At 40.9% G+C, this 27,572-nt stretch overlaps 1 protein-coding gene across 5 annotated transcripts in view; it reads right to left on the bottom strand.

Annotated features, from left to right (window-relative positions):
- Positions 1-27,572, bottom strand: part of LOC124552538 — a 74,727-nt gene that overhangs the window by 4,639 nt on the left and 42,516 nt on the right. For all 5 annotated transcript variants that reach the window (XM_047126852.1, XM_047126854.1, XM_047126855.1 and 2 more), the window contains exons 8-9: positions 19,904-20,053; positions 12,789-12,956 (exon numbers count right to left, since the gene is read on the bottom strand). In XM_047126852.1, coding sequence (XP_046982808.1) covers positions 12,824-12,956; positions 19,904-20,053 — 283 coding nt within the window. In that variant the 3' untranslated portion in view covers positions 12,789-12,823. The remainder of the gene's footprint in view (positions 1-12,788; positions 12,957-19,903; positions 20,054-27,572) is intronic.

Raw genomic sequence — 27,572 nt, 5'->3', positions numbered from 1 at the left:
ACCATCTGGTTTCTGTACAAATTGTAAATTGCCTTTCGCTCCCTGTATTTTACCCCTGCCACCTTCAGAATTTGAAAGAGAGTATTCCACTCAACACTGTCAAAGGCTTGCATTATACTTAACACTGTGAAAGACTTTCTCTAAGTCCACAAATGCTAGAAACACATGTTTGCCTTTCCTTAATCTGTCTTCTAAGATAAGTCATAGGGTCAGTATTGCCTCACGTGTTCCAACATTTCTACGGAATCCAAACTGATCTTCCCCACGGTTGTCTTCTAATAGTTTTTTGATTTGTCTATAAGAAATTCCTGTCAGTATTTTGCAGCCATGACTTATTAAACTGAAAGTTCAGTAATTTCTGTCAACACCTGCTTTCTTTGGGATTGGAATTATTATATTCTTCTTTAAGTCTGAGGGTATTTCGCTTGTCTCATAACTCTTGCTCACCAGATGGTAGAGTTTTGTCAGAGCTGGCTCTCCCAAGGCTATCAGTAGTTCTAATGGAATGCTGTCTAATCCTGGGGCCTTGTTTCGACTCAGGTCTTTCAGTGCTCTGTTAAATCCTTCACACAGTATCATATCTCCCATTTCATCTTCACCTATGTCCTCTTCCATTTCCACAGTATTGTCCTCAAGTACATCGCTCTTTTACAGACCCTTTATATACTCCTTCCACCTTTCTGCCTTCCCTTCTTTGCTTAGAACTGGTTTCCATCTGAGCTCTTGATATTCATTCACGTGGTTCTCTCTAATTTCCCTGTAGGGCATGCCTACCTTAGTGATATATGCCTCTACATCCTTGTATTTGTCTTCTAACCATCCCTGCTTAGCCATTCTGCACTTCCTGTCGATCTCATTCTTGCGACGTTTGCATTACTTTTTGCCTGCTTCATTTACTGCATTTTTATATTTTCTCCTTTCATCAATTAAATTCAATATCTCTTCTGTTACCCGAGTATTTCTACTAGCCCTTGTCTTTTTACCTACTTGATCCTCTGCTACCTTCACTATTTCAGCTCTCAAAGCTACCCATTCTTCTACTACTGTATTTCTTTCCCCTGTTCTTGACAACAATCATTACCTAATGCTCTCTCTGAAACTCTCTACAACCTCTGCTTCTTTCAGTTTATCAAGATCCCATCTCCTTAAATCCCCACCTTTTTGCTGTTTCCAGTTTTCGTCTACAGTTCACAACCAATACATTGTGGTCAGAGTCCACATCTGCCCCTGGAAATGTCTTACAATTTAAAACCTGGTTCCTAAATCTCTGTCTTGCCATTATATAATCTATCTGAAACCTTCCAGTGTCTCCAGGCTTCTTCCATGTACACAACTTTCTTTCATGATTCCTGAACCAAGTGTTAGCTGTGATTAAGTTATGCTCTGTGCAAAATTCTACCAAGTGGCTTCCTCTTTCATTCCTTACCCCCATTCCATATTCATCTACTACTTTCCCTTCTATTCCTTCTCCAGCTATTGAATTCCAGTTCCCCATACATGTTACATGATGCAATCAGGCAGAATGTGTCAGACACATATTTACACTGTCATTCTCAAGTTGTCAAATCCTGATCTGAAAACAGTTCTGTCTATTGTGGAATCTTAAACTACTGTAGGCTCAACAGAGGTTGATTTTAGGCCTCATTACATTTCTGTCGTTCAAAGTGTGCAAGACACACTCCCTAATGTTAATCCTAGTATTAAAGTGAATAAAAATAGTGCTCAGACAAACAGTAAACACTGTGGCAAAAACTTTCAGTTTCACGGTGCACAACATGTACTATCGAATACAGTGGGGAAGTCTCATCCTCGGTACTTTTCGAATGATGAGCAGAACGCTTGTTCTTATCGTGATGCAAAATATTTCTAATGTGGAAAGCAAGGTCACATTCCAATAGTTCGTTTACAAGCAATGCAGATGCTTTGTGAGCACACAGCCACAGCATAGTTAGCGACAAGTGCATTCTGTAACAGAAATGTCATAAAAGCCAGGACAGGTAATTGCTTCACTTTCACATTGCAGAACTCTTCTGTTGCAGTACGTAGACAGGACGACATGCTTTCTGTCCCTTAAGAGTGGACAGCTACAGCTGCCTACTTCTGTTGTATCTGCCTATAATGCACACAAAATTCCAGTGCTTGACATGTGCAGTTTGCCAGCAACTTCTCCTGGAATTACAAAATGAATATCGTTTCATGTACTCAGTTCTAGAAACAGAGCAAACATATTCGGTTAGACTTGTTTGATGTTACAAATCAGTGTTTCAGTGTGTCACACTAATGTTTCCGAATGTTTGACCAACTTTTAGTACGGGCTAATGATTTTTAAGCGATTACCGTTCAGAAGGGTTTCAGCTCCTGCTATTTCTCATCAGCGCCTGGAACCACTAACAGCAAAAGCCCCTTCTTGTAAAAATTATGATGTTAATCCCAAAAGTAAGGTCTCCTAATTTTTTTTATGTAAGTACATAGACCTGTTTATTTCTAAGACGGTTTATATCAGATTACAACTTGAGCATTTAGATATTTTTCAACATAATCACCATTTCCGTCGATTCATTTTTGTAGACACTGTGGCAGTTTTTGTATGCCCATGTCATACCAGCTCGCCGCCATGCTCTTCAGAAAGTTATGAACCTCCTCTTTCACCTCATCATCGGAGCTGAATCGCTAATGCCGACATTTACTGTGAGACTCTGAAAAAACTCAAACGGGCAGCAATTCAGAACCAAAGAAGAGGAATGTTGAGCAAGGGCGTACACATTCTGCATGACAATGCTCGCCCACACATCGCTCGGCAAACCGTTGCCCTCCTGCAACAGTTTCGGTGGAACATGATCACCCACCCACCCTATAGTCCTGACTTGGCACCCAGGGACTATCACCTGTTCCCTAGGTTAAAAGAACATTTGGCCAGAAAGTGATTCAGCTCTGATGACGCGGTGAAAGAAGAGGTTCATAACTTTCTGAACAGCATGGCGGCGAGCTGGTATGACATGGGCATACAAAAACTACCACAGCATCTACAAAAGTGCATCGACAGAAATGGTGATTATGTCGAAAAATAGCTAAATGTTCAAGCTGTAAACTAATGTAAACCATTGTAGGAATAAACAGGTCTATGTACTTATAAAAAAAATAGGAGACCTTACGTTTGGGATTACTCTCGTATTTGCACAATACTCTAGCCGTCGGTTGTACGCCTGCTAAACATTTGGCAAATTTAGACTGCTTATTTCAATTTCTTTCCGTGGATGGTTTAAAGTACAATATGGAAAAGTACTACTCCTTCCAAAAAAATTTTTACTATGTAGGACACATAATAAATGCACAGAGAATTCATCCTGCTACTTTTCAATTGTCTGCAATAAAAGATACGCTGGTGCAAGGTGCACTGTAGCATTAAGGAGCTCCAAGCTCTCATTGGGAAGCTTACCTACTATATCAAATTCATTAAAACTACTGCACAATTTGCTACTCCACCGAACAGGCAGCATTGGAAAAATGTTCCTTTCGTGAGGTACCAAGAATTTCAGGATGCATTTCGGCAATTAAAAGGACACATTATTAAATCATCTTTGTTTGATTTTTTTGACCAGCTAAGCCTGTTGTGTTAGCTGTGGATGTATTATTATGGGACTGGAGCTGTGCTCTGGCACAGAATTTGTTTTTCTGATAGACCTATTACTTTTGCCTCAAAAACTGTTAACAAAACACAGTGCAATTTAAAACAGAGTCAGCTCGAGAAAGAGGTGCTCGCCATGACCTTTGGTGTTACCATATACCACCAATATTTGGACAGCTGGAAGTTCTATTTCATTAGAGATCATAGGCCTCTATCAGCTCTAATTGGGCTCTAATGCTTTGTATCATTTTTAAATCTATATGCAAGAATTTGAAAATCTTCAAAATTTTTTTCTCGATTTCTGGTGTATTGCCGCACAAACTGCTCCTGACCCAGCTCTTCGGCATTTTGCAATACATGTACCATGGGTGGCCACGTACTTTGATAGAAATTCTCCACTCAGCAGCACGTCGCTATTTTTGTATCATCACACACTACCTGAATGGTCAAGTGTTCTGCTGTTGCATACAGAGAATGACGATGCACATGTTGTGATTCCTCTCTCCCTGAGAGAGGAGATTTGTCCTTATCACATCCCGGTCATTGGGGCATAGTTTGCAAGAAACAACTCATCAGAAATCATTGTATCTGGCAGGGCATGGATGCTCAGATTGAGAAAAGGTTTCTGCGGAACATCAATCAGCTCCACCACAATGCTTTTATGAGTCGCCAGCTCCATCCAAACTGTGGCAACATATCCATATTGATTTTGCGAGTCTCTGCCATGGTGGGTGGTGGTAGAAGCACACAGTTAACTTCCTTTAGTTGTCCCCCGGACATCTACCACTACTGAAAGTAGGGCTTTGACTTTATCTTCTAATTTATGTCTTTAAGGTCTTCCTGAGATCACTGTCTCAGACAGTCGACCACCATTCATGGTAGTCAATTCAGTTTTATGCTGCCAGTTCCATCCACCATGTGGCTACTACATCTTTACACCCCCAGTCTAATGGTGAAGCTGAACAGTTTATTCTAGCATTCAAATGACACATGGAGAACCTCTGCTCCTCCCACATATACAGGAGCAAGCCTTTAGGTTTTTTTTTCTTTTTTTTTTGTTTTTCTTCTTCTTCTTTTGTCCCTCCTTGCCATGTGGTGGGATGTCACTGGCAGAATTACAAGGGTGGTTTGAGAAGTTCTCGGAATCACCACGAGAGGTCAGCACTAGCGCAATGAGTTTTTCACGTGATATTCATTGGACTGTTGTCTGTAAACACGTGATACATCAGTGCTCTTGGTAGAGAGTTGTGATTGTGATGTGCCTGTGTTGTTGTTCCCACGTAGTGATTTGCGAAGACAGAAAAAGATCGAGATTCGAGCAGTGATTAAGTACTTCGTAAAGAAAGGTAAGAAAGCAAATAGACATTCATGCCAATTTCAAGAAAGACTGGGGGACTCTACTCCCTCATATTCAACTGCTGTCACGTGGACAAATGAATTTAAATTTTGTCAGGAGAGCTTAGCTGATGTTCTGCACAGTGTTCAGCCAAGATGTGTCACTACTCCAGAAATCATGGCAAAAGTGCACACAATGGTCACGGAGGATTGCCGATTGAAAGCGCGAGAAATTGTTCACGCTTGCCCGATGTCGTCTGAAAGGGTATATCACATTTTAACTGAAGAATTAGAAATGAAAAAATTATCTGCAAGATGGATGCCGCAACTCTTGATGCTGAATCAAAAACGCAATATAATGGACATATTGGAACAATGTTTGGCCCATTTTATGGGAAACGAACAAGATTTTTTGCACCAGTTTGTGACCCCAGATGAAACTTTGGTGCACTACTATACCTCAGAGACAAAACAAGAGTAAAAGCAGTGGAAACATGCTGATTCTCAGCCACCACAGAAAGCAAAGACAATTCGTTCGGCAGAAAGGTCATGGCACCAGTGTTCTGGGATGCGAAGGGGATTCTGTTTGTAGATTATCTCCGCACTGGGCAAACAATTACTGGAGAATACCATGCTAACCTCCTGCACAAATTACAACAAAATATACTCGAAAAAAAGGCCAGGTTTAGCAAGGAAGAAAGTCATCTTCCATCACGACAATGCGCGTCCGCACACACGTGCCACCGCCGTGGCAAAATTACACGAACTAAGGTACGAATTGTTACTACAACCGCCTTATTCACCTGGTATGGCTCCATCAGACTTCCATCTCTTCCCAAAACTGAAAATTTTTCTTGGTGGATGAAGATTCACTTCAAACGAAGAACTGATAGCTGGAGTTGACAACTATTTTGCAGGCCTGGAGGAAACTCATTTTGGAGATGGGATCAAGGCACTCAAACATCACTGGACCAAGCGCACTAATCTAGAAGGAGACTACACTGAAAAATTAAAAAAGTTTCAGTGCTGTAAGTACTTTTTTTCTATTTTGTTCTGAGAATTTCTCACACCACTCTCGTATTACACAGTCGTAGTCACTGCACCCTGTTACATTTCCTGTGGCCACTACGGAAACAATTCGTTCTGCAAGGTGAGACAAAGTTTCAGCCACAAGATGAAATATTTTACAAACTTCTTGGAGAGAAACAGTGAGCACAGTGTTATTACAAAAGCCGCTGTAATTTCTTCTTACATTTTACAAGGTTCCACTGGGCTGCACCACAACCAGCTATGGTGTGCTTCCAAGTACGGCACAGATTCTGCCACAGAGTTTTTACCCAGAAACCCTGGTATGCCACTGTGGTCCCTGCAAGCAGTTGTCTCTGGCTTTCTGCCAATTGCAGCCCACACCGTCCACAGTGGTGTCCACAGATGTCAATGTCCTGGCACCGCTGCCACTGAACTGACATGTGTGGACGCGCCACCCACAGACGATCACTGCTCTACCACAGAAGATACCCTTGCTGTGTGCCCAACCACGGCGACTGGTCTCAGGGCACGGGTGTGCACCCTGTGACCAGTTTCTCAGCCGTTGTTCCCGGTCACTCGCAAAGTGGATATCAGGGTGCAGTCAGAGAGCTGCCATTGGTTAAAGTTACACCCCCTGTCTCCCCATCTGCATCCAGTCTGCCCGCATTCCACCGCTGGGAACCACAGCCTTACATGACAACGGTGTTGAGGCTTGGAGGGGAGGAATGTGTCTCATTCAAAGAGTGAGCTGCCAAAGCAAGGTTGTTACCTTGCAATGAAACCACAAGGTATGATAGTCACTGCAAGCCGAGCTGACAAGTTAGTCACACCTGTGTAGCCACACCCACAAATGCTTCGCTGTACCGCAGCATCTGCTCATCTATTTACCACCGAGCACGGGGCAGCTCATCGCCATTTGCCATCACTGAGTAAGACGAGCATTGTCTTCAAACTGTAAACTCAGTGTCTTAGGTAGAACTCACAACTATCAGTGAAAGTTATTGTTAAGTGTAGTCTGATGGAGAAACTCTCTTTTCTCTGTATCAAGCAATACAGTAACGTTCAGAGACAGTTGTAAATACTCATGGCATCGCTGTGGAAATGAATTGTACAAAGTTAAGTAATTCTTCTGATCTATGTTGTAAGAAAGTGAACTAATATTTTACAACTTACGGTATCCACTCCGTCTCCTCCCAGAGCAAACGAAAGAACCCACCATTATACCAGCGAGTGTACTTTTGTCAGGCACAACATTGCTTAATTTAATTTAATAATTGGTGTACATTTCAAATAAATATTGCAATGCCTGTATGTCAGTTTGCACATATATTGTACACCCATTCACATTTCATCAATGTAAGAAAAACTTTCTGCCTTTGTTTCTTAATTTCCTTAAGTGTGTGAAGCATCTGCACATGTTAGTTACATCAGTTCTCCCTGCCAGGAAGCTTGTATACTTCCAGTTCTCTACCAATGAAAGTGCACCGTGTCCTGTGCAGAACACCTTCCTCTCACAGAAAATGGTGGTGGTTAGTGTTTAACGTCCCGTCGACAACGAGTGCATTAGAGACGGAGCACAAGCTCGGGTTAGGGAAGGAAATCGGCCGTGCCCTTTCAAAGGAACCATCCCGGCATTTGCCTGAAACGATTTAGGGAAATCACGGGCAACCTACATCAGGATGGCTGGAGACAGGATCGAACCGTCGTCCTCCCGAATGCGAGTCTCACAGAAAATGAATCTTCTGTTTTATAACAGGAAATAGTTTCCATAGAGTTGACAATATTTTTTTTAAGTATTCTACATTTCCTTTCAGATGACCATCTGTCAAAAAGGTCGACAACATTGTGAACTTTGTGCTGTATTCCCCCCCCCCCCCCGGCAGGTGAAAGGCCAGACGGCTACGGGCATTCATGTATGCCCGGCAGGGGGAAAGTCAAGATGGCTAATGGCATTCATATATGTCCAAGCTCAGGAGCACGTAAATGTACACAACAGATTGGCTACTCGCTGTTGTCACCATTTCTGACAACAGAGTCATTATCTGGTCTTCTTTGTAAAGTAGGAAAAGGCTTTAGTTTTCACCTCCCCTGGCCCTTTCTGCTTACGAGTCGTACATTCGGCCAGTCTTCTTCTGGCTTCTGGTGAGACAACGGAGTTTGCGTGTGTAGCCTTTGCCACATTGGGACACAATATATCAGACAAGGAAATCATGGATATTCCTATGAATAGTAGAGACGAAGATTGTAGTGATACTTCTTTGATTTCTTCTGACGAAGTGTTGGATGCATCTGAACGTATTGCTGAATCCTCGTTGTCACAAACAGAAGATTCTTCCTCTGAAGACAGAAAAGATGATGAAGTAAGTGAAACTTCATCAGGAAGAAGAAAGTATGACTGGACAGAGAATCATCCAGTGATGAAACAACACCATTTTGTGAACATATTTAGCAGGTTAAAAGCAGGTTTCGAAGAGTCAGCAAGTCATTTAGATTTTTCTTATTACTTCATGTCAAGGGAATACGTTTATGCCATCTGTACACAGATCAATAATTATTATAAATTTATTAATGAAAAAGTAATGACAGTATCCAGGAGGTTAACTCACTGGAAGCATATAGAGCCAGCAGAATTTTATTGTTTCTAGTGTGTTCTCTGCTTATGCCTAGAGGTAAAAAGTCAGTGAATGAATATTGGTCGACAGATTCTTTGCTTCAAACACCAATATTTTCTAACATAAGAGCCAGGAACCGGTACAAATTGATCCTGCATTTATTGCACTTCAGTGATAATTCCACTGCATCTCAAGATCTTCTTCTAAAAATACATCTCATCGTAGATCACACAAAAAAATAAATTCCGTGAGGTAGTAGTATCCTTTGAAAACCTAGTGACCGACGAAAGTCTGTTACTTTTCAAGGAAAGGCTCCAATGCACGCAGTACACGCCAAATAAACATAGCCGTTTTGGCAGTGAAATTTTCATCCTTTGTGATGTACAAACCAATTATATTTTGGATTATACTGCCTACACTGGTGCCACCACGGAAATAGAATCCGGAAATGCTGATTTGGGAAAAATCAGGCGATGTTGTTGTTAGGTTGTTATTGCCATACCTCAACAAAGGTCATAGCATTTATTTAGACAAATGGTATTCAAGCTCTGAATTATTCCTGTGGCTCTATGATAAATGTATAAACACCGGCGTAACAGCACTCAAAAACAGGAGACATTTACCACCGTTGGCAGACAACCTGAAAAATGTAGAAATACAGTTCAAATCCTGTAGAACGTTAACGGCACTAAAATGGATGGACAAGAAAGGAGTCTGGATGCTTTTAACCGTAAATGGACAAGAGTTTGTGGAGTCAAAGAAAGAAGAACATAAAACGGGCCAAAACAAATTGAAACCTACCTGTGTTGTCAGCTATAATAAGCCAAGTTATCTTCTGAACAGTGCATCCGAAAGACAATGAAGTGGTACAAGAAAGTATTCTTTCATTTGACTGACCTGTGTGTGCTTAATGCAAAAACTATTTTTGTAATATAAAAGCAACAGAAGGTAGCACTAGGGAAATACCACTTGAAAATAATCTGTCAGTTGCTTGATAAATTTCATAGACGTGTAAAAGTTCGATCCCACAGACAACCAAAGGAGAGAGCCCTTTCCGACTGCAAAACAAAGAGGGACATCATCCAAAGTTCCTCGTAGTAATGGAGAAAAAGGAGATTCCCCAGAGACACTGTAGTATGTACTGCTCATTCATAAGATGTAAAAAGTGTGATGTGGCTCTCTGCATGGTGACATGTTTCAAAAAATATCACAGACTAAATAAATTTTAGGATGTTTTAATAACTGTGTACATTTCAAGTAAAGGAAAATAAAATATAAAAATAAAAAATTAAATAAGACTAAAAACAATGGTTTTTAACACAGCCAGTGGCAGTCCAAAGCCAGTGTCAAAAATGAGAATGGGAAACCACTAAAGTAAACCGTACTGAACGTGACAAGCTAAAAAAGAAAACAGTGAGCAAGAAGAAAGTAGACATTTACTACCCGATTTCTTACTGTGGAGAATCGACTCTAGACTTTAATTACAAACGAAGCCATGGGCCTATCTCAAAATGTGTTATCCAGATATATTCTTTGTTTATCGCCGAGTCTGGATACATGACACAATGTGGTTTTAAATTTCTGTAATTATTTTTTATTTAAGATAGTAGCAAGAATTGTCAGAGATTTTGGTGTTTTTGCTATGCGCAACTCACTTTAAAACCATATATATCTTCAAACGCATTCGTTTGATGTCAATGATATTTTAATATGTTGGAGACATATTGACAGTCTCAAGTTACAGGAATTACTAATAAAAAAAGTTCCCATCATTTTTCTAAACAAACTGTTTATCAGCCCACAATAAGTAAGATAACTGAAAGTGTTGGTTAGTTTTGAAGCTCTCTTTCGTGGTTATCAGACACTATAACCACTGTGACCATACAGGTATACTGTTTTTAGGAAGAATATCACTGAACAGTCGTTCTGTGCGCACTGGAATGTGAGGGAACCCTGCAGTGGCCGTAGCCTACAGCGACTACAGGGTTCAGTCCACCGCCCGCCGGCCAAGCGCACACTGTGTTTCCTCCCAACAGTCAGCCGGGCAGCCAGAACACTCAGCCCTTGTAGCCGTGAAAGGGTTAATAGGCGTTTTGAAAGAATCCACAAATTAGAAGAACCAAAAGCAAAGGATGGCATATTGGCATCCACACCTTATCCTTTTTCTCAAATCAAAATGGGTATCGAAAGCTAGCCGAGAATACGTTAAAGAACTGGTGTTGCCCGCCCCGTCCCCCAGAAATACAGGGGAACGAGAACAAGGGAAGAGCTTGCAACACTCTGAAAATATATATATTAGAGGGAAACATTCCACGTGGGAAAAGTATATCTAAAAACAAAGATGCTGTAACTAACCACACGAAAGCGTCGGTATGTTGATAGAGACAATAACAAACACAAACACACACACACAAATTTCAAGCTTTCGCAACCCACGGTTGCTTCATCAGGAAAGAGGGAAGGAGAGGGAAAGACTGAAGGATGTGGGTTTTAAGGGAGAGGGTACGGAGTCATTCCAATCCCAGGAGCGGAAAAACTCACCTTAGGGGGAAAAAGGGACAGGTATACAATCGAGAGCGCGCGCGCGCACACACACACACACACACACACACACACACACACATATCCATGCACACATATACAGGCACAAGCAGACATATATATAATAAAATTACTCTGATTCTTCTGTAGTGAGTAATACTGCCAATACTATAACACATCTAGAAATAATGCAGTATTTAAAAGATAATGACAATAGTTTAGTTACCTTGAACAGATATCCAAATGTAAAAAACAAATAAAAAAGATTACCCTTAAAGATAAAACTTGTTTACTAAGTTCTGCTCCAGCTGAAAGACTATTTTCATTTAGTTGAACAATACACAAGGTCACTATGCTGTGCAGACATACTGTCTGGCTAAAGTACTCTGTGACGGTTGTGTGTTAACAATGCAAAGTGGAGAATGGATTTAAACACTCAATACACCCACTGCAGGAACAATATGTAAGAAACTATCAACTGAACTAAGGAGGGCATAGATATGAGAAAAATTATATTACGTACTGCAAATAATATTATTGTATAAAAGAATTTTGTAAAATCAATAGAAAGAAAAGAGTTGACATGTGAAGGAAAACTAAAAAAGTTAAAACATAAAAACTTAATAAGTGTGGCCAAACAATGAAGGGTATTGCCCCCTACAGGTCAAGGACCTAGTACAGAAATTGTAATGTAATGTCTACTCTGAGCAGCAAATAAACAAACCCTAAACAACCAGAAAATTGCACCAGAACTGTATACTGTCGTCTAGTAAAGTCTGGACAGCGGCAGTATACAGTAAGGGGGCAGTTGTACTGTACCGAAACTGAGATACCTGAAAGACCAGAAATTTGTTAAATTGATTGTCTCTCTCTTTCTCATGATTTATAGGAAGATTATACTACATGTGGCACTGAATCTATGCTATCTCAGTAATTCCAAATTTCCTACTGTTCATTTCTTAACAGTTTTCTTTTATTAATCTCTTCTCTTGTTTTGGACGTCTCCACAGTACGATGTTTCACGGAGGCATTCTGTCTTTTGTGTCAAGCAAAAAAAGTGTAAACTTTTATCTTAATACAGTGTTTATTACAAGCCTTGAGTGGGGTTTTATTCGGGAGGAGGAAAATCCGAAGTCCATTACAATCCCTTCCACAAAAATTTTATATCACAGAGATAATATGCCTTATCGATACGACACAGTCAGAAGAAATTTATTTATCCAGTAAGAGGAAGGCCACAGAAAAAGACTCTGGAGCTGCTGTTATCAAGAAGAAATGAGGTAAAGCGATAACTTCCACAAACATTACTTTACAAGACATTAATGAAAATCGGTGGTTTTATAGGTGAAAGCAACAATAGCAGCTGTTTGGTATGCTGCCCTCTTAACATTATTTACACAAACTGTAAAAAGTCAAAAAAAATAGACAATCACATCATCCACACTTCACAGACCAATCCTTCAGCAATACCAACATAGCTGTTACAGGTTATGACTGCCCTCACTCAGTACACAGTCCCCGCACGGCATGGCAGTTTGAACTGGCACACAGCACACGTACGATATTTCTAAGCCACGTCCTTACCGGAGTGTGTTTCCCATTCCGCACGCCTGTACGGGTCCCGATGCCTAGGTCACACTACTCACCGCCCTTCCGCCTCCTGCTGCTCCTGCGCCGGTTCTCAGCCCGTCCTCTGTGACGTCTTTGAGTGGCCGGCACTCCTCGTATTCTCGGGTATCGCCACATCCCTCGCCGCCTTGTCCGCCAGGGACCCTTCGATCCGGTCCCTGTACTCCTCCCATTCTGTTCTCTTCCTGTAAACCAAACCAGGCATTGATAATTTCATTTTGTTTCTGATCTCTCCGAGATGCATTAAAATCTCAGAACACTTCACATACTATTTTCTGTGGACAATATAGCCACACTGGCAGAGACCTTTCCCAGTTCAGATGTATATTACGAGGAAATGAATGTATCACTTTTGTTTACTTAGTGGTCCCGGTGGAGGTTCGAGTCCTCCCTAGGGCATGTGTGTGTGTGTGTGTGTGTGTGTGTGTGTGTGTGTGTGTCCTTAGGATAATTTAGGTTAAGTTGTGTGTAAGCTTAGGGACTGATGACCTTAGCAGTTAGGTCCCATGAGATTTCACATACATTTGAACATTTTTTTTGTTTACTTAGTATGGCTGCATTCGGGCCTTAACATTCTCTCGCGCATCAGACCAGGAACAGCACATTCCAAAACATATTACAAAACTCAATTTCTAAATAGACCTCTGGTTCATTTATGTAAAACTGAGTAATTATTATGAGAATAATTACAATCACCAACACAAGTATTAACAATCAGTAGTACAGAATTGTCATTAATAATAATAATAATAATAATAATAATAATAATAATAATATTAAAGATCCCAATACCACAACAGATAAATGCAGACTTTGGTTCAAATGGCTCTGAGCACTATGGGACTCAACTGCTGAGGTCATTAGTCCCCTAGAACTTAGAACTAGTTAAACCTAACTAACCTAAGGACATCACAAACATCCATGCCCGAGGCAGGATTCGAACCTGCGACCGTAGCGGTCTTGCGGTTCCAGACTGCAGCGCCTTTAACCGCACGGCTGCAGACTTCGCAAACAACAAATAGAAACAGTAGATCACATCACAAGTGTATGTACAATACTAGCAAATACAGAATACCCCCAGAAAACATGACAATGTAGCAAAAATAATACATGAACAACTTGCCATACAACATAAACTAATAAAACAACACGTTCCCACATACAAGTATGCACCACAAAATGTACTGGAGAATGAGGAATACAAATTATACTGGAACAGAACCATTATAACAGATAAAACAACACCACATAACAAACCTGACATCATACTCACCAATAAAAAGAAGAAATTAACACAACTAATCAAAATTTCCATACCCAATACAACAAATACAGGGTGTTACAAAAAGGTACGGCCAGACTTTCAGTAAACATTCCTCACACACAAATAAAGAAAAGATGTTATGTGGACATGTGTCCGGAAATGCTTAATTTCCATGTTAGAGCTCATTTTAGTTTCGTCAGTATGTACTGTACTTCCTAGATTCACCACCTGTTAGCCCAATTGAAGGAAGGTAATGTTGACTTCGGTGCTTGTGTTGACATGCGACTCACTGCTCTACAGTACTATCATCAAGCACATCAGTATGTAGCATCAACAGGTTAGTGTTCATCACGAACGTGGTTTTTGCAGTCAGTGCAATGTTTACAAATGCGGAGTTGGCAGATGCCCATTTGATGTATGGATTAGCCCGGGCAGTAGCCGTGGCTCGGTACGTTTGTATCGAGACAGATTTCCAGAACAAAGGTGTCCCGACAGGAAGACATTCGAAACAATTGATTGGCGTCTTAGGGAGCACAGAACATTCCAGCCTATGACTCGCAACTGGGGAAGACCTAGAACGACAAGGACACCTGCAATGGACGAGGCAATTCTTCGTGCAGTTGACGACAACCCTAATGTCAGCGTCAGAGAAGTTGCTGCTGTACAAAGTAACGTTGACCACGTCACTGTATGGAGAGTGCTACGGGAGAACCAGTTGTTTCCGTACGATGTACAGCGTGTGCAGGCTGTAACACTATCAGCAGCTGATTGGCCTCCACGGGTACACTTCTGCGAATGGTTCATCCGACAATGTGTCAATCCTCATTTCAGTGCAAATGTTCTCTTTACGGATGAGACTTCATTCCAACAAGATCAAATTGTAAATTTTCACACGCAACATGTGTGGGCTGACAAGAATCCGCACGCAATTGTGCAATCACGTCATCAACACAGATTTTCTGTGAACGTTTGGGCAGGCATTGTTGGTGATGTCTTGATTGGGCCCCATGTTCTTCCACCTACGCTCAATGGAGCACGTTATCATGATTTCATATGGGATACTCTACCTGTGCTGCTAGAACATGTGCCTTTACAAGTACGACACTACATGTGGTTCACGCACGATGGAGCTCCTTCACATTTCAGTCGAAGTGTTCGTACGCTTCTCAACAACAGATTCGGTGGCCGATGGATTGGTAGAGGCGGACCAATTCCATGGCCTCCATGCTCTCCTGACCTCAACACTCTTGACTTTCATTTATGGGGGCATTTGAAATGCTCTTGTCTACGCAACCCCGGTACCAAACGTAGAGACTCTTCGTGCTCGTATTGTGGACGGCTGTGATACAATACGCCGTTCTCCAGGGCTGCATCAGCGCATCAGGGATTCCATGCAACAGAGGGTGGATGCATGCATCCTTGCTAACGGAGGACATTTTGAACATTTCCTGTAACAAAGTGTTTGAAGTCACGCTGGTACGTTCTGTTGCTGTGTGTTTCCATTCCATGATTAATGTGATTTGAAGAGAAGTAATAAAATGAGCTCTAAAATGGAAAGTAAGCGTTTCCGGACATATGTCCACATAATATATTTTCTTTCTTTGTGTGTGAGGAATGTTTCCTGAAAGTTTGGCCATACCTTTTTGTAACACCCTGTATACAGAAGAAGACAGGAGAAAAAATTGAAAAATACATCCAACTGGCTGAGGAAGTCAAGGACATGTGGCATCAGGATAAAGTTGACATACCGATTATACTATCAACTACAGGAGTCATACCACACAATATCCACCAGTACACCAACGCAATACAGCTACATCCAAAACTTATATATACAACTACAGAAATCTGTAATTATTGATACATGTTCAATTACCTAAAGTTCCTAAATGCAACGTAACATATACCGTACAGTTAAAAGGAAGTCATGCTTGATCAAGGTCCACGTCACTTTCCATTTTTAACCAGACATAACATCTGAGAAAGGAAAGAAATAATAATAACAATAAAGAACATTAAAAATAAGAATAATATTGATTAGTTTAGCACATCTGAAGCTGCGTTACTAATCAGATTGGGAAGAATAATTAATAATGGAGATGATTGAAATAACAGCAACAGCAGCTGTTAAGAGTGCACTGACTTTCAATAGAGGGCTCTGTATACGAAGGGGAGGGGAAGAAGCTACTGACAAGAGTCAGCTGCAGACTAGTGTGTGGAAGAGATTCCTACTGTGATAAAAGTTAGACCATGAGGTGCCTTTTGAAGTTTGGAAACAATTTAATTTCCCTGATATTTTGAGGAAGAGTGTTCCAATGTTGGGTTTGTGAAACAGATGGCTTTGTTATGTAGTGGTATAGAGAGGACATCCTTTCAGGAGTGCTAGTTCTGCAAGTTTCGCAGGAGAGCTTCTGTAAAGTTTGGAAGGTAGGAGACGAGATACTGGCAGAAGTAAAGCTGTGAGGACCGGGCGTGAGTCGTGCTTCGGTAGCTCAGATGGCAGAGCACTTGCCCGCGAAACGCAAAGGTCCCGAGTTCGAGTCTCGGTTGGACACACAGTTTTAATCTGCCAGGAAGTTTCATATCAGCGCACACTCCGCTGCAGAGTGAAAATCTCATTCTGCATTTAGGTCAAAATTACATAGGCAGTAGAGAATCCTAAACTGAGTATTTTGAGATCAGGAACAGTTGGTCAGAAATTAACATTATACGGGGCAGAAGTCAACATTTTATGCAATCTTCCTGGCAGCGTAATACCGAGATCTTGAGCGAGCTTTGAACTTGGGATCTTCACCTTTTGTTGGCAAGTGCTCTTCTGACCGAGCTTCACTTTCGCCAGTACATCATCTCCTACTTTCCAAACCTCACAGAAGCTCATGTGTAACACTTGCAAGACTAGCACTCCTGGACGAAAGGATATATACATAAAGTTTAACAAACTTTATGTAAAGTTTATACATAAATTTTAACAGTGCAAGAGTAATGAAGTTTTTCCAAAATATATCAACGCGAAAATTAAAGCTACCTCCACGGCAGCAAAATGAGCTAAAAAGCTGCACTTGATAATGGCCTAGGGCCAAAATTGCAATCATGAAATAAAGAAAGTGTTACAGTCACTGGTATAAAATGATGTCTTTTATAAAGTTCTACATGACTGTGAATCCCAGGTATAAAAAGTGAAACCACACTGTAAGCAGCAGCACCAGTGCATGATGGGAGTGACGACTGGATGGAGGTAAGGAGGAGGCTGGGGCGGAGAGGGGGAGGGATAGTTAGCGGAAAAGGAGAGACATAGAGGGGGGGGAAGGAGAAAAAAAGAAAAATGCATGCAACTGCTATTTTTTCAGCCTACTTTTCCAGTGAAGAATGTTCAACTAGTGAGATTACAGGTAAGCGGTAAATGACGTTTTCATTCCACTCTGGTGTCAGTACAGGTACAGAACAAATGAAGCAGAAAGAGGAAAGAGTCAAGAACGTAACCCAGTTTCTAATACCTCCCCCCCCCCCTCCACCCTCCTTTTTAAAGAATGGTGGAATAATTCAATTGTAGTTCACGACACATCCCTAATCACTTCTGACAGGTCTTAATTAACTACCATATTTACTCGAATCTAAGCCGCACCTGAAAAATGAGACTCGAAATCGAGGAAAAAAAATTTTCCTGAATCTAAGCCGCACCTGGAATTTGAGACTCGAAATTCAAGGGGAGAGAAAAGTTTTAGACCACGCCTCCAAATCGAAACAAAGTTGGTCCATTGTAACACGAGAGACAATTCAGGTCGAATGGATGAAGATACAGCTACAGTAGTTTGGTTCGAGTTGTAAGCTTAACAGTTAAGATTTACCAAGTAGCCATTGCTATGTGTCAGGCGCTCTGTCCATATTTAAAGAGTATCCTTTCTTTTTCATGCGCTTTGTCCGGTTTGAATCGATTGCTTATTGTGCTTTGATCTGATAAGTGCCGTTCTTTGTTATAGGTGTTTACGTCACTAAGCTGAAAATGCATTATTGTACTGTGTCATGCATTGTTTGTCGCATTCTGATAATGAGTGTTTACGACCTGTAGCCACTCGCGGCGTTGCTCGCTATTGTGCGCACTACCACCGCTTACAATAAAAAAATTGGAATTGTCTCATAAGCGAAACAATGGCAAGAGACTGCTATTTCTTGTTACTTACACTGCTGCTTTCTTTGATAACAAGAACCAAATAATATACTGCGTATGATAGAAGACGTTCAGAACGTGAGTTTAGGGAAAATTTTTCTCCGTTTGAAACTCTTTGCAGATGCCTCCTTAGTACATTACACACTGTACAGAAATTAGTCATCTTAGATTTAAAAATCTAGTCAGTTGACGTGCTTCATTTCTGACTATCACTATTCAGCATAAGAATAATATGAATATAAACATGACATGATATTTATATTCTTCCGTATTTGCTGTTGTCTCACTCTAGTTTCGTAGTTTATTAGGCAGACAGGATTTAAATGAGATAGCAGCAAACACGAAAGAATACACGGCATAATGTTTATATTCTTCTATCTTTTCTTTTAATTTATTTGCTGGCGCAGAGGTTTTGGTGCCAGTATTTATCTTTGTGCCTGCAAAGCACGCCTGTGTAGCGATACAAATATTCGACGGCAGAAGTTAGTTGTGGCAGCACTTACCAACATTTTTCAGAACTTCCGTTTACTTTGCACTCTATTCTAAGCCACAGGCAGTTTTTTGGATTACAAAAACCGGAAAAATGTGCGGCTTAGATTTAAGTAAATATGGTACTTTCTCTGTGGTTGGGAGTGAATGTTCTGTTGTGCTCAGCTGCTAAACATATAGTATTACAAGTTCAGTTTCTATACCGGATCTAGTTTCCATTCAAGTTTGGAGGTATTTTACTCAGATAGAACATTCAAATGTTAGTCAGCAGCCACTAAGATGCAATATAAATTACCATTAAGATGTGATATCAGTCAGTCAAACCAAAACAAAAGCCATTATACACACTGAACTTTCAACAGTAATGAACAAAAGAAACATTTAGAAAATGTGTGAAATGTTGGAAAGTGGAGACACACACACACACACACACACACACACACACAGTGCCGATCCAGAGGGTCCCCAAATAGAGCACACCACAGTCCAGGGATTGCTACAAGCAAATTCCACAGAGCTCAGAGTCCCCCGGATGTAAAATATTCATGAAGTGATGCTGAGGTAAGGAATGCAGTAAGCACCTGGATAAACAGACTGCTGGTAACCAACTGTGATGGGGGAATCTCTAGCTCAGATGTATGACAAGTTCTTAAGTAATGCAAACGATTACGTAAAGAGATAAAAGCAAGTCTCTGTATGCAACATTTTTGTTAATGAAATATTTTATGGGATTTATGAAACGTAAACAGTCATTAGTTCCTGATTTAGCCTCATGTTTTACCCTGTCAGATCAATACACATTAAAACACCATATTTACACTATTAATGCAGCAATCCTTATTGCGTAAAACACAGTTTAAGACGATACATAACAACTCCACAATTATACTCTGGAAAGAGATACGGATGCCTTATGAGAATAATACATCTACAGCAGTGTGCTGAAGAAAGCTTGCTCCAAAACAGGATTCCGAACATCACGATCGAAACTGACAAACTGTGCACACTATTTTTATTTCTGTTTGACATTCAAACTGTTTTCCACTCTTCAGTTATGACACAACCAGAAGTTTGGACAATATCAGCCATAAATGCTTCAACTGCTGTGTAGCAACAGTAACTAACATTAACTAAAATCACACACAATCTCTCTCTCTCTCACACACACACACACACACACACACACACACACAAAAGAAATGAAGTGTGACTACCGTTGCAGTCCCACAACTTCGACGTCAGGGCGGAGAGCAGCAAACGCCTCAAGACCACGGCGTGTCACTCCGCAGCCCGCGAGGTCCAGGTGGCGCAGTGTGTTCACCAGGGCCAGGTAGCGGACACTCGCATCAGTCACGTATGAGAACCTGTAGCAGACGACGGGGGTAAAATAACTGCCAGACTCGGTCTTTCAATAGGCCACTGTCTAAGTGAGAGAGACAACTGTTATAAACTGTTGCAATATCAGGAGACTAAGCAAACGCTTCAATGTAATCAATGTTTTATGATTTGCTTATACCTTGTTATTGCTGTGCATATTTATTTATTACGATAATAACAGAAGAAGAATATAATAATTCCAATCCCAAAGAAAGCAGGTGTTGACAGATGTGAAAATTACCGAACTATCAGTTTAATAAGTCACAGCTACAAAACATTAACGCGAATTCTTTACAGACGAATGGAGAAACTGGTAGAAGTCGACCTCGGTGAAGATCAGTTTGGATTCCGCAGAAATGTTGGAACACGTGAGGCAATACTGACCCTACGACTTATCTTAGAAGAAAGATTAAGGAAAGGCAAGTCTACGTTTCTAGCATTTGTAGACTTAGAGAAAGCTTTTGACAATGTTGATTGGAATACTCTTTTTCAAAATCTGAAGGTGGCAGGGGTAAAATACAGGGAGCGAAAGGCTATTTACAATTTGTACAGAAAGCAGATGGGAGTTATAAGCATTGAGGGGTATGAAAGGGAAGCAGCGGTTGGGAAGGGAGTGAGAAAGGGTTGTAGCCTGTCCCCGATGTTATTCAATCTGTATATTGAGCAAGCAGTAAAGGAAACAAAAGAAAAATTCGGAGTAGGTATTAAAGTCCATGGAGAAGAAATAAAAACGTTGAGGTTCGCCGATGACATTGTAATTCTGTCAGAGACAGCAAAGACTTGGAAGAGCAGTTGAACGGAATGGACAGTGTCTTGAAAGAAGGATATAAGATGAACATCAACAAAAGCAAAATGAGGATAATGGAATGTAGTTTAATTAAATTGGGTGATGCTGCGGGAATTAGATTAAGAAATGAGACGTTTAAAGAAGTAAAGGAGTTTTGCTGTTTGGGGAGCAAAATAACTGATGATGGTCGAAGTAGAGAGGATATAAAATGTAGACAGGCAATGGCAAGGAAAGCGTTTCTGAAGAAGAGAAATTTGTTAACATCGAGTATTGATTTAAGTGTCAGGAAGTCGTTTCTGAAAGTATTTGTATGGAGTGTAGCCATGCCTGGAAGTGAAACATGGACGATAAATAGTTTGGACAAGATGAGAATAGAAGCTTCCGAAATGTGGTACTACAGAAGAATGCTGAAGATTAGGTGGGTAGATCACATAACTAATGAGGAGGTATTTAATAGGATTGGGGAGAAGAGCAGTTTGTGGCACAAGTTGACAAGAAGAAGGGATCGGTTGGTAGGACATGTTCTGAGGCATCAAGGGATCACAAATTTAGCATTGGAGGGCAGCGTGGAGGGTAAAAATCGTAGAGGGAGACCAAGAGATGAATAGACTAAGCAGATTCGGAAGGATGTAGGTTGCAGTAAGTAATGGGAGATGAGGAAGCTTGCACAGGATAGAGTAGCATGGAGAGCTGCATCAAACCAGTCTCAGGACTGAAGACAACAACAAAACAATAACAGAAGCTGGAGAAATGAATTTGTGCTACTGCTGGGACTTAAACCCAGGACTCCTCCTTGCTATGCAGATGTTCTAACCATTACATCACCATAGCAGTATGTGTAACAAAAGCTGCATAGACTATACTAGTCCAATGTCCTCCCTAACAAACTTCAATTCACGCCTTTGGCTCTTTTCCCCCCTTCTTAAATCGTCAGTACTGCCGAAGCTCCCTGGCTCTGGAATAGCATCCCAGCTTTGTATGTAATGGGAAAACCCTGTCTGTGCCTGAGGCATAAATGATCTATGGATGTCACGGAATTACATTTTTCCTTGAGACATAAGAGTCTCAACTTTATCTTTGATAATGACAGAAGCTGATGAAATGAATTGAAGTTTGTGCTACGGAGGGCACTGTACGCAGCTGTGTTAGCTGTATCGCTAAGGTGACGTGATGGTTAGCAAATCTGCCTAGTATGCAGGAGACTTGGGTTGAAGTCCAAGCCGTGACACAAATTGTAATTCATTTCTTGAGTTTCTATCATTATCAAAGATAGAGTTGAGACTCTCATGTCTCAAGGAAAAATGTAATTCCATTATGTTTACATTTTGTTACTGTTTCGAGGACGGACTAATTCTTTTTAACACACATGCGACAAAAATTTTATTACTTTGCGGCAGTAAGCTACGAAAAAAACTAATTCTCTCATCCTTTTCTCAGTATGATTATCTGCTTTGAAAATGAGAAAAACTCATATCTGTGCTGCTGGCTTGTAAGTGACCAGAGATAGACCTAGGAGCCACTGTATCGAATCGTCGTTCATAGAGCTGTCACGAGAGGGAATTGCTATCAAAATTTACATTTATACTGAACAAGTGTAACAAAATAAAATAGACTGATCTACGTAACACACTGTTTTATATGGAAACACCCATCACTGTGATAATATCAGTTATTTTACATGTAGAGGAAGAATCTAAATTTCACTTCACTACTTATCCCCGAGCAATCTTAGAAATGGTGATGTTTAGTGTTCACAATCATCTTGTGGAACATAAGAGACCTAACTATTCAGAACCGAGAAGTAATGTGTAAGCATATTTTCAATTGGGGTTTTGATAGTGCTGTCTTTAAATATAAATGTGGTCAATGAACTGACCTTAGATTTAAATGACTTTAAACACAAGCTATGAACATCTCATCTCCCTGATGATAAGAGTTAATTAATGCTAAAATCCAATGAGGAAACTAATGAACTATGAAACAGAAATGGTAGCCAGTTCTCACCTTCAGATGAAATGTACAGAACTACCAATAACACATATTAAAGTAACACACCATCTAGGTTTTGGAACTAACAGTTCCTTCCTGGAGGCGAGAGAATAGATCACTCTGACACTAAGGTCAGAGAAACATGTCTGTTCCCACAAAGAGGATTAACAATTTTAATTTTATCTTGAGTGAAAACATTAACTAATCTGCACACAGTTTTCTCACTTTATAATTGTGTGACGGTTCTGTAATTGCATTTATGTTTGGCATAAATAACAACCATTTTTGGAATTTGACAATTTCAATTATTCTGAAATTAGAAAAGTCTGTATGGAGTAACAAGAGACCAATATCAATATCGAGACCAAGTTCAAGCATACAAAACAATTATGGAGCAAAAACTGAACAAAATTCAGAAGCATTGTGTAATACACCTTATACCAGTATGTGCTGAGTAAAGTTGTGGGTGTGTTAGTATGTTTCCAAAAAAAGCAAAGAGAAATGCAGCCTTTAACAGTGGAAGGGTAATACTCTACGAGTCGAAGTGTCAAATGTCTGAAGTTTGAATGTGGTAGGGAATCTTGGAAACTTGAAAAGGGAAATGTGAAATGTGCTAGTATACATGCCAATATCACACGCAGAAGCAGATGTAGAGAAAGTATATGAGGAGACTGAATATTTGGGTAATTCCGTATGTAAATGGAGATGGGAGACTGGCATGTGGTACTAGGGAAGGACAAGCAAGAAATACTTACAAGATAACATGAGATCTGTAAGAAAAATGAGAGAAGAGAGAGCCTAACTGAGCTAAAATTTAAGCTAGTAGTAGCAAATACACTGTTCAAAAATCACAGAAAGAGTAACCTGGAAATGGCTAGGAGATATGGGAGGATCGGAGCTCCATTACATAACGGCGAGATGTGAGATTCTAAGGTGTACCATACTCAGAGCCAATACAGATATATATCACAACTTAATAAGGATGAACAGTAATCTGAAGTTCAAGAAATGCTACAGAACAACCAATGTGGCAAGTATTGGGATACTGTAGCACTGAGGAATGACGACACGCACTGGAAGTGCTCCAAAGCTGTAGAAACTAAACACCGTAGAAGGCAGTTCTGTTGAACAGAATGGACATATCTTTATAAAAAAAAACCATTCACGGAAGTTCGGGAGACAAATATAGGAATATAGGTACAAAGGATGGTAACTAAGAAACACAGGCCAACAGAATAAATAATTCAACTGGCCCACAAATGAAGGAGGTACAAAAATGCTCACAGAAAACCAGGAATACATCCTTGTAAGTGACTAAGGAATGAAATGAATAGCAAGTGCACAGAAGCTAAGGCAGTCACTGCAAAAAAAGTGAGCAAATCAAAAAAGAAATGGTCACTGTCAGGAAAGATTCCACATACAGAAGAAATGAAACAACCTTCAGTGAAAGTGAAAGCAAAAGCAAAAGTGTCAAGATTAAAAGGGTACAAGAAAAATTTCACAGATGGCAATACTGTGGGTCATTCCACATCAAGTGAACCAAATGAAATGGTTCCAGCTGGACCATTTCTGAATCCCGTGAAAGTTTTTGAGCAGGTTCCGCAATGTGTTGCACGGATACGAAAAAAGTTTCTGCTCGATATCTCCTTTGATTCCATTTCTACACCCTCTCGTAAATAGGTGTCCCAAATATGCATGACCTGTATGCATGCCAAAGTGCCAACATCGGATAATCTTTATGAAAGAACTCTTGTACCAGAAGCGCCTGATTTTGCATACTTAAACAGTGGTCCACTTCACAAGGAATGACCCTAACCTTCACACTGAATTTGCCAAGCTTTTTTGGGTCTCAGTAATCCACAATGTGACAATTAGGACAATGGAGCCTTAGTTTCAATGTAGAATACTTAAACCTGTGTTTCATCGTGTATTCTGACACATTTCAATATTTCTGCATCGTTGTTCACTTCAATGGCGACTCGTGAGCAATTTACATTCACTGGTGTTTTTGTTAGAGATTCAGCAGTATTACTGTCACAAGTTTCATACCTAAAAAATACGAAAAAAGAATTCGCGGCACGAGCAATATATTAGGTTGTGCTTTGGCAATCATTCGCACTAATTTCTTTCAACATTGCATCAATTTTACCAGTTGATGCTTTGGGGCCTTTGGTGTGCTCGTCATCTTAAACCTCTTTGTGGCCTCCTTCAAAATGCTTATACCCATCTTAAATAATTCTTTTAATTTTACCACACTAACCAAAAGCAATATTTAACATTTCCAAAGGTTCACTGCACTTTATTGCATTCTTACAGGGATATGTAATAATGGGTCACTGATTTATTTCTGTACAGAAAAATCACAAGTACTGCCAAAACACATGTAACCTTTTTGCAGCTGACAACATACTAAGTATCGGATATCGCTAATCCTGTACAGATGCTTCCCAGACATGTTCACAGACTCAATAAAGAAAAAACTTAGAACAACTGTTTCAAGCAAAGTTGGTATATAAGAGACTTGGCTGGAATAGTCAAACAATGGAAATTACATGTAGGAATATCAACAATGTAGGAAAAGATAGATTGCTACTTACTGTAGAGATGACGCATTAAGTTGCAGACAAGCACAATTAAGACACTTGCACATAAGCTTTTGGCCACAGCCTTCATAAGAAAAAGAAACACGCACCATTCATTCACACAAGCAAACATGTCTCGTGTGTACATGACTGCCAACTCTGGCAGTTCAGAACAGAATACAACTATTGTGTGGAATGGAAGCAGCAGTCTGGAAGGGGTGGGGAAGGGGTAGGGATAGCAGGTACAGGAAGGGGGGGCTGGAAAGCTGCACTGTCTAGCAGAGTGGAAACTGTTGGGTGCTAGGTGTGGGGACAGTATGTTACCATAAGTTGAGTCTGGGATAAATATGGGAGTGGAAGATGTGTTGTAATGGCAACTCCCATCTGCACCACCAGGAAAGCTGGTGGTGGAAGGGAGGAGTTTCCACTTCCTCTGTCCTATCACCTCCTCCCCATTCTTATCTCCTACCCTCTTCGTTTGCCACCTTCTGCCAACACGCCTGCCCGTCTTTCCCAACTCCTCTCCTTTTTCACTCCATTTCCCCCACCTCCCGACACTGCACCTGCTAGCATTCTAGTCCCTGCACGTTCTGCAGACGGCATCCCCCCCACCCGTACACTACGGTCCGTTCCCCTTCCCTGCCCCTTCCAGATAGCTGTTTCCATTCCACATGGCAGTTGCATTCTGGTGTCAGCTGCTGCCAGAGTTGGTGTTCGTGTATGTGGGGTGTGCTTGCACGTGTGAGAGAATGGCGAGTGTTTCTCTTTCTTTTTCTTATGAAGGTTCAGGCTGAAAGCTTATGTGCAAGTGTCTTAATTGGGGCTGTATACCACTTAACATGTCATCTTTACAGTGAGTAGCAATATGTCTTTTCCTACATTGTTATCTGGACAAATAATCTGTCAGGTTAATATGCCCCTATAATGGAGGCCGCAGAAGAAAAGACTGACAGTTGTTTGGGCTTGCACGGTTGCTTTGTGTGTTTACCTCAACCGATCGCATAATGTGATGTTTCTGTGGCTAAGCCTCAGTGTTGTCACTGCTCTGTATATGACTGTCATTTTTTCATTTTTGCCTGCAGCTATTTGTTTCACAGCTGTAAGCTGGCAACAGCATTGTCAACTGTGAAGGACCTTCTTTCCGCAGCTGTGCTAAAACACCATTTGACCGCACAGTGACTCTTGAGAAAGCTCCTGAGGCCCTCGATATTGCTCGAGGCAGGTGGTTGGCACTCGGTACCCCACCCACATATATTTTTATGGTGCTTGCTCAATAGTGGGATTTTAAAAATGCGCTAATCACTCTGTCAACCCTACAAAAAGCTATGTAATGTCCAATGAAATGCCTACTGCAACTTGTAAAGTGGCAACTCATCTTGTGTTCATCTGGTGCCTAGACGAGAGGCTATGTGAACACAAATAAGCATAGGAAATGTAAAAGTCAGTTATAAATCTCAATCTTTAGATTGAAAATATGTATAGTTAAACAACCGTCTTCTCTTTCTAACAGTGGAAAATCCAGGATGGAATGCAACAATATTATGAAAAGGATAGTTGCCACTAACCATACAGTGGAGATGCTGAGTTGCAGATAGGTACAACAAAAAGACTGTCACAGATAAAGCTCTCTGCCATTAAGGCCTTCATCAACAATAGACCACTCACACGCAAACGCAACCTCGCGCAACTGAAACCACACTGCCACAGTGCTCTATGGTGACTGGCAACTATCCTTTTCATAATATTGTTGCATTCCATCCTGGATTTTCCACTGTTGGAAAGGGAAGATGATTGTTTAACTATGGAGTGAAAAAGGAGAGGAGTTGGGAAAGACAGGCTGTCGTGTTAGCAGAAGGTGGTAAACGAAGGGGGTAGGAGATGAGAATGGGGAGGAGGTGATAGGACAGAGGAAGTGGAAACTCCTCCCTTCCACCACCAACTTTCCTGGTGGTGCAGATGGGAGTTACCATTACAACACATTTTCCACTCCCATAATTATCCCGGACTCAACCTACTGTAAAATACTGTCCCCACACCTGGCACCCAACAGTTTCCACTCTGCCAGACAGTGCACCTCACCAGCCCGCCCCCCCCCCCCCCCCCACCGTTCCTGTACCTGCTGTCCCTACCCTTTCCCCACCCCTTCCA

Source organism: Schistocerca americana, chromosome 10, assembly GCF_021461395.2.
Source record: "Schistocerca americana isolate TAMUIC-IGC-003095 chromosome 10, iqSchAmer2.1, whole genome shotgun sequence".
NCBI classification, from domain to species: domain Eukaryota; kingdom Metazoa; phylum Arthropoda; class Insecta; order Orthoptera; family Acrididae; genus Schistocerca; species Schistocerca americana.
This window is presented reverse-complemented; position numbering and strand designations above follow the sequence as displayed.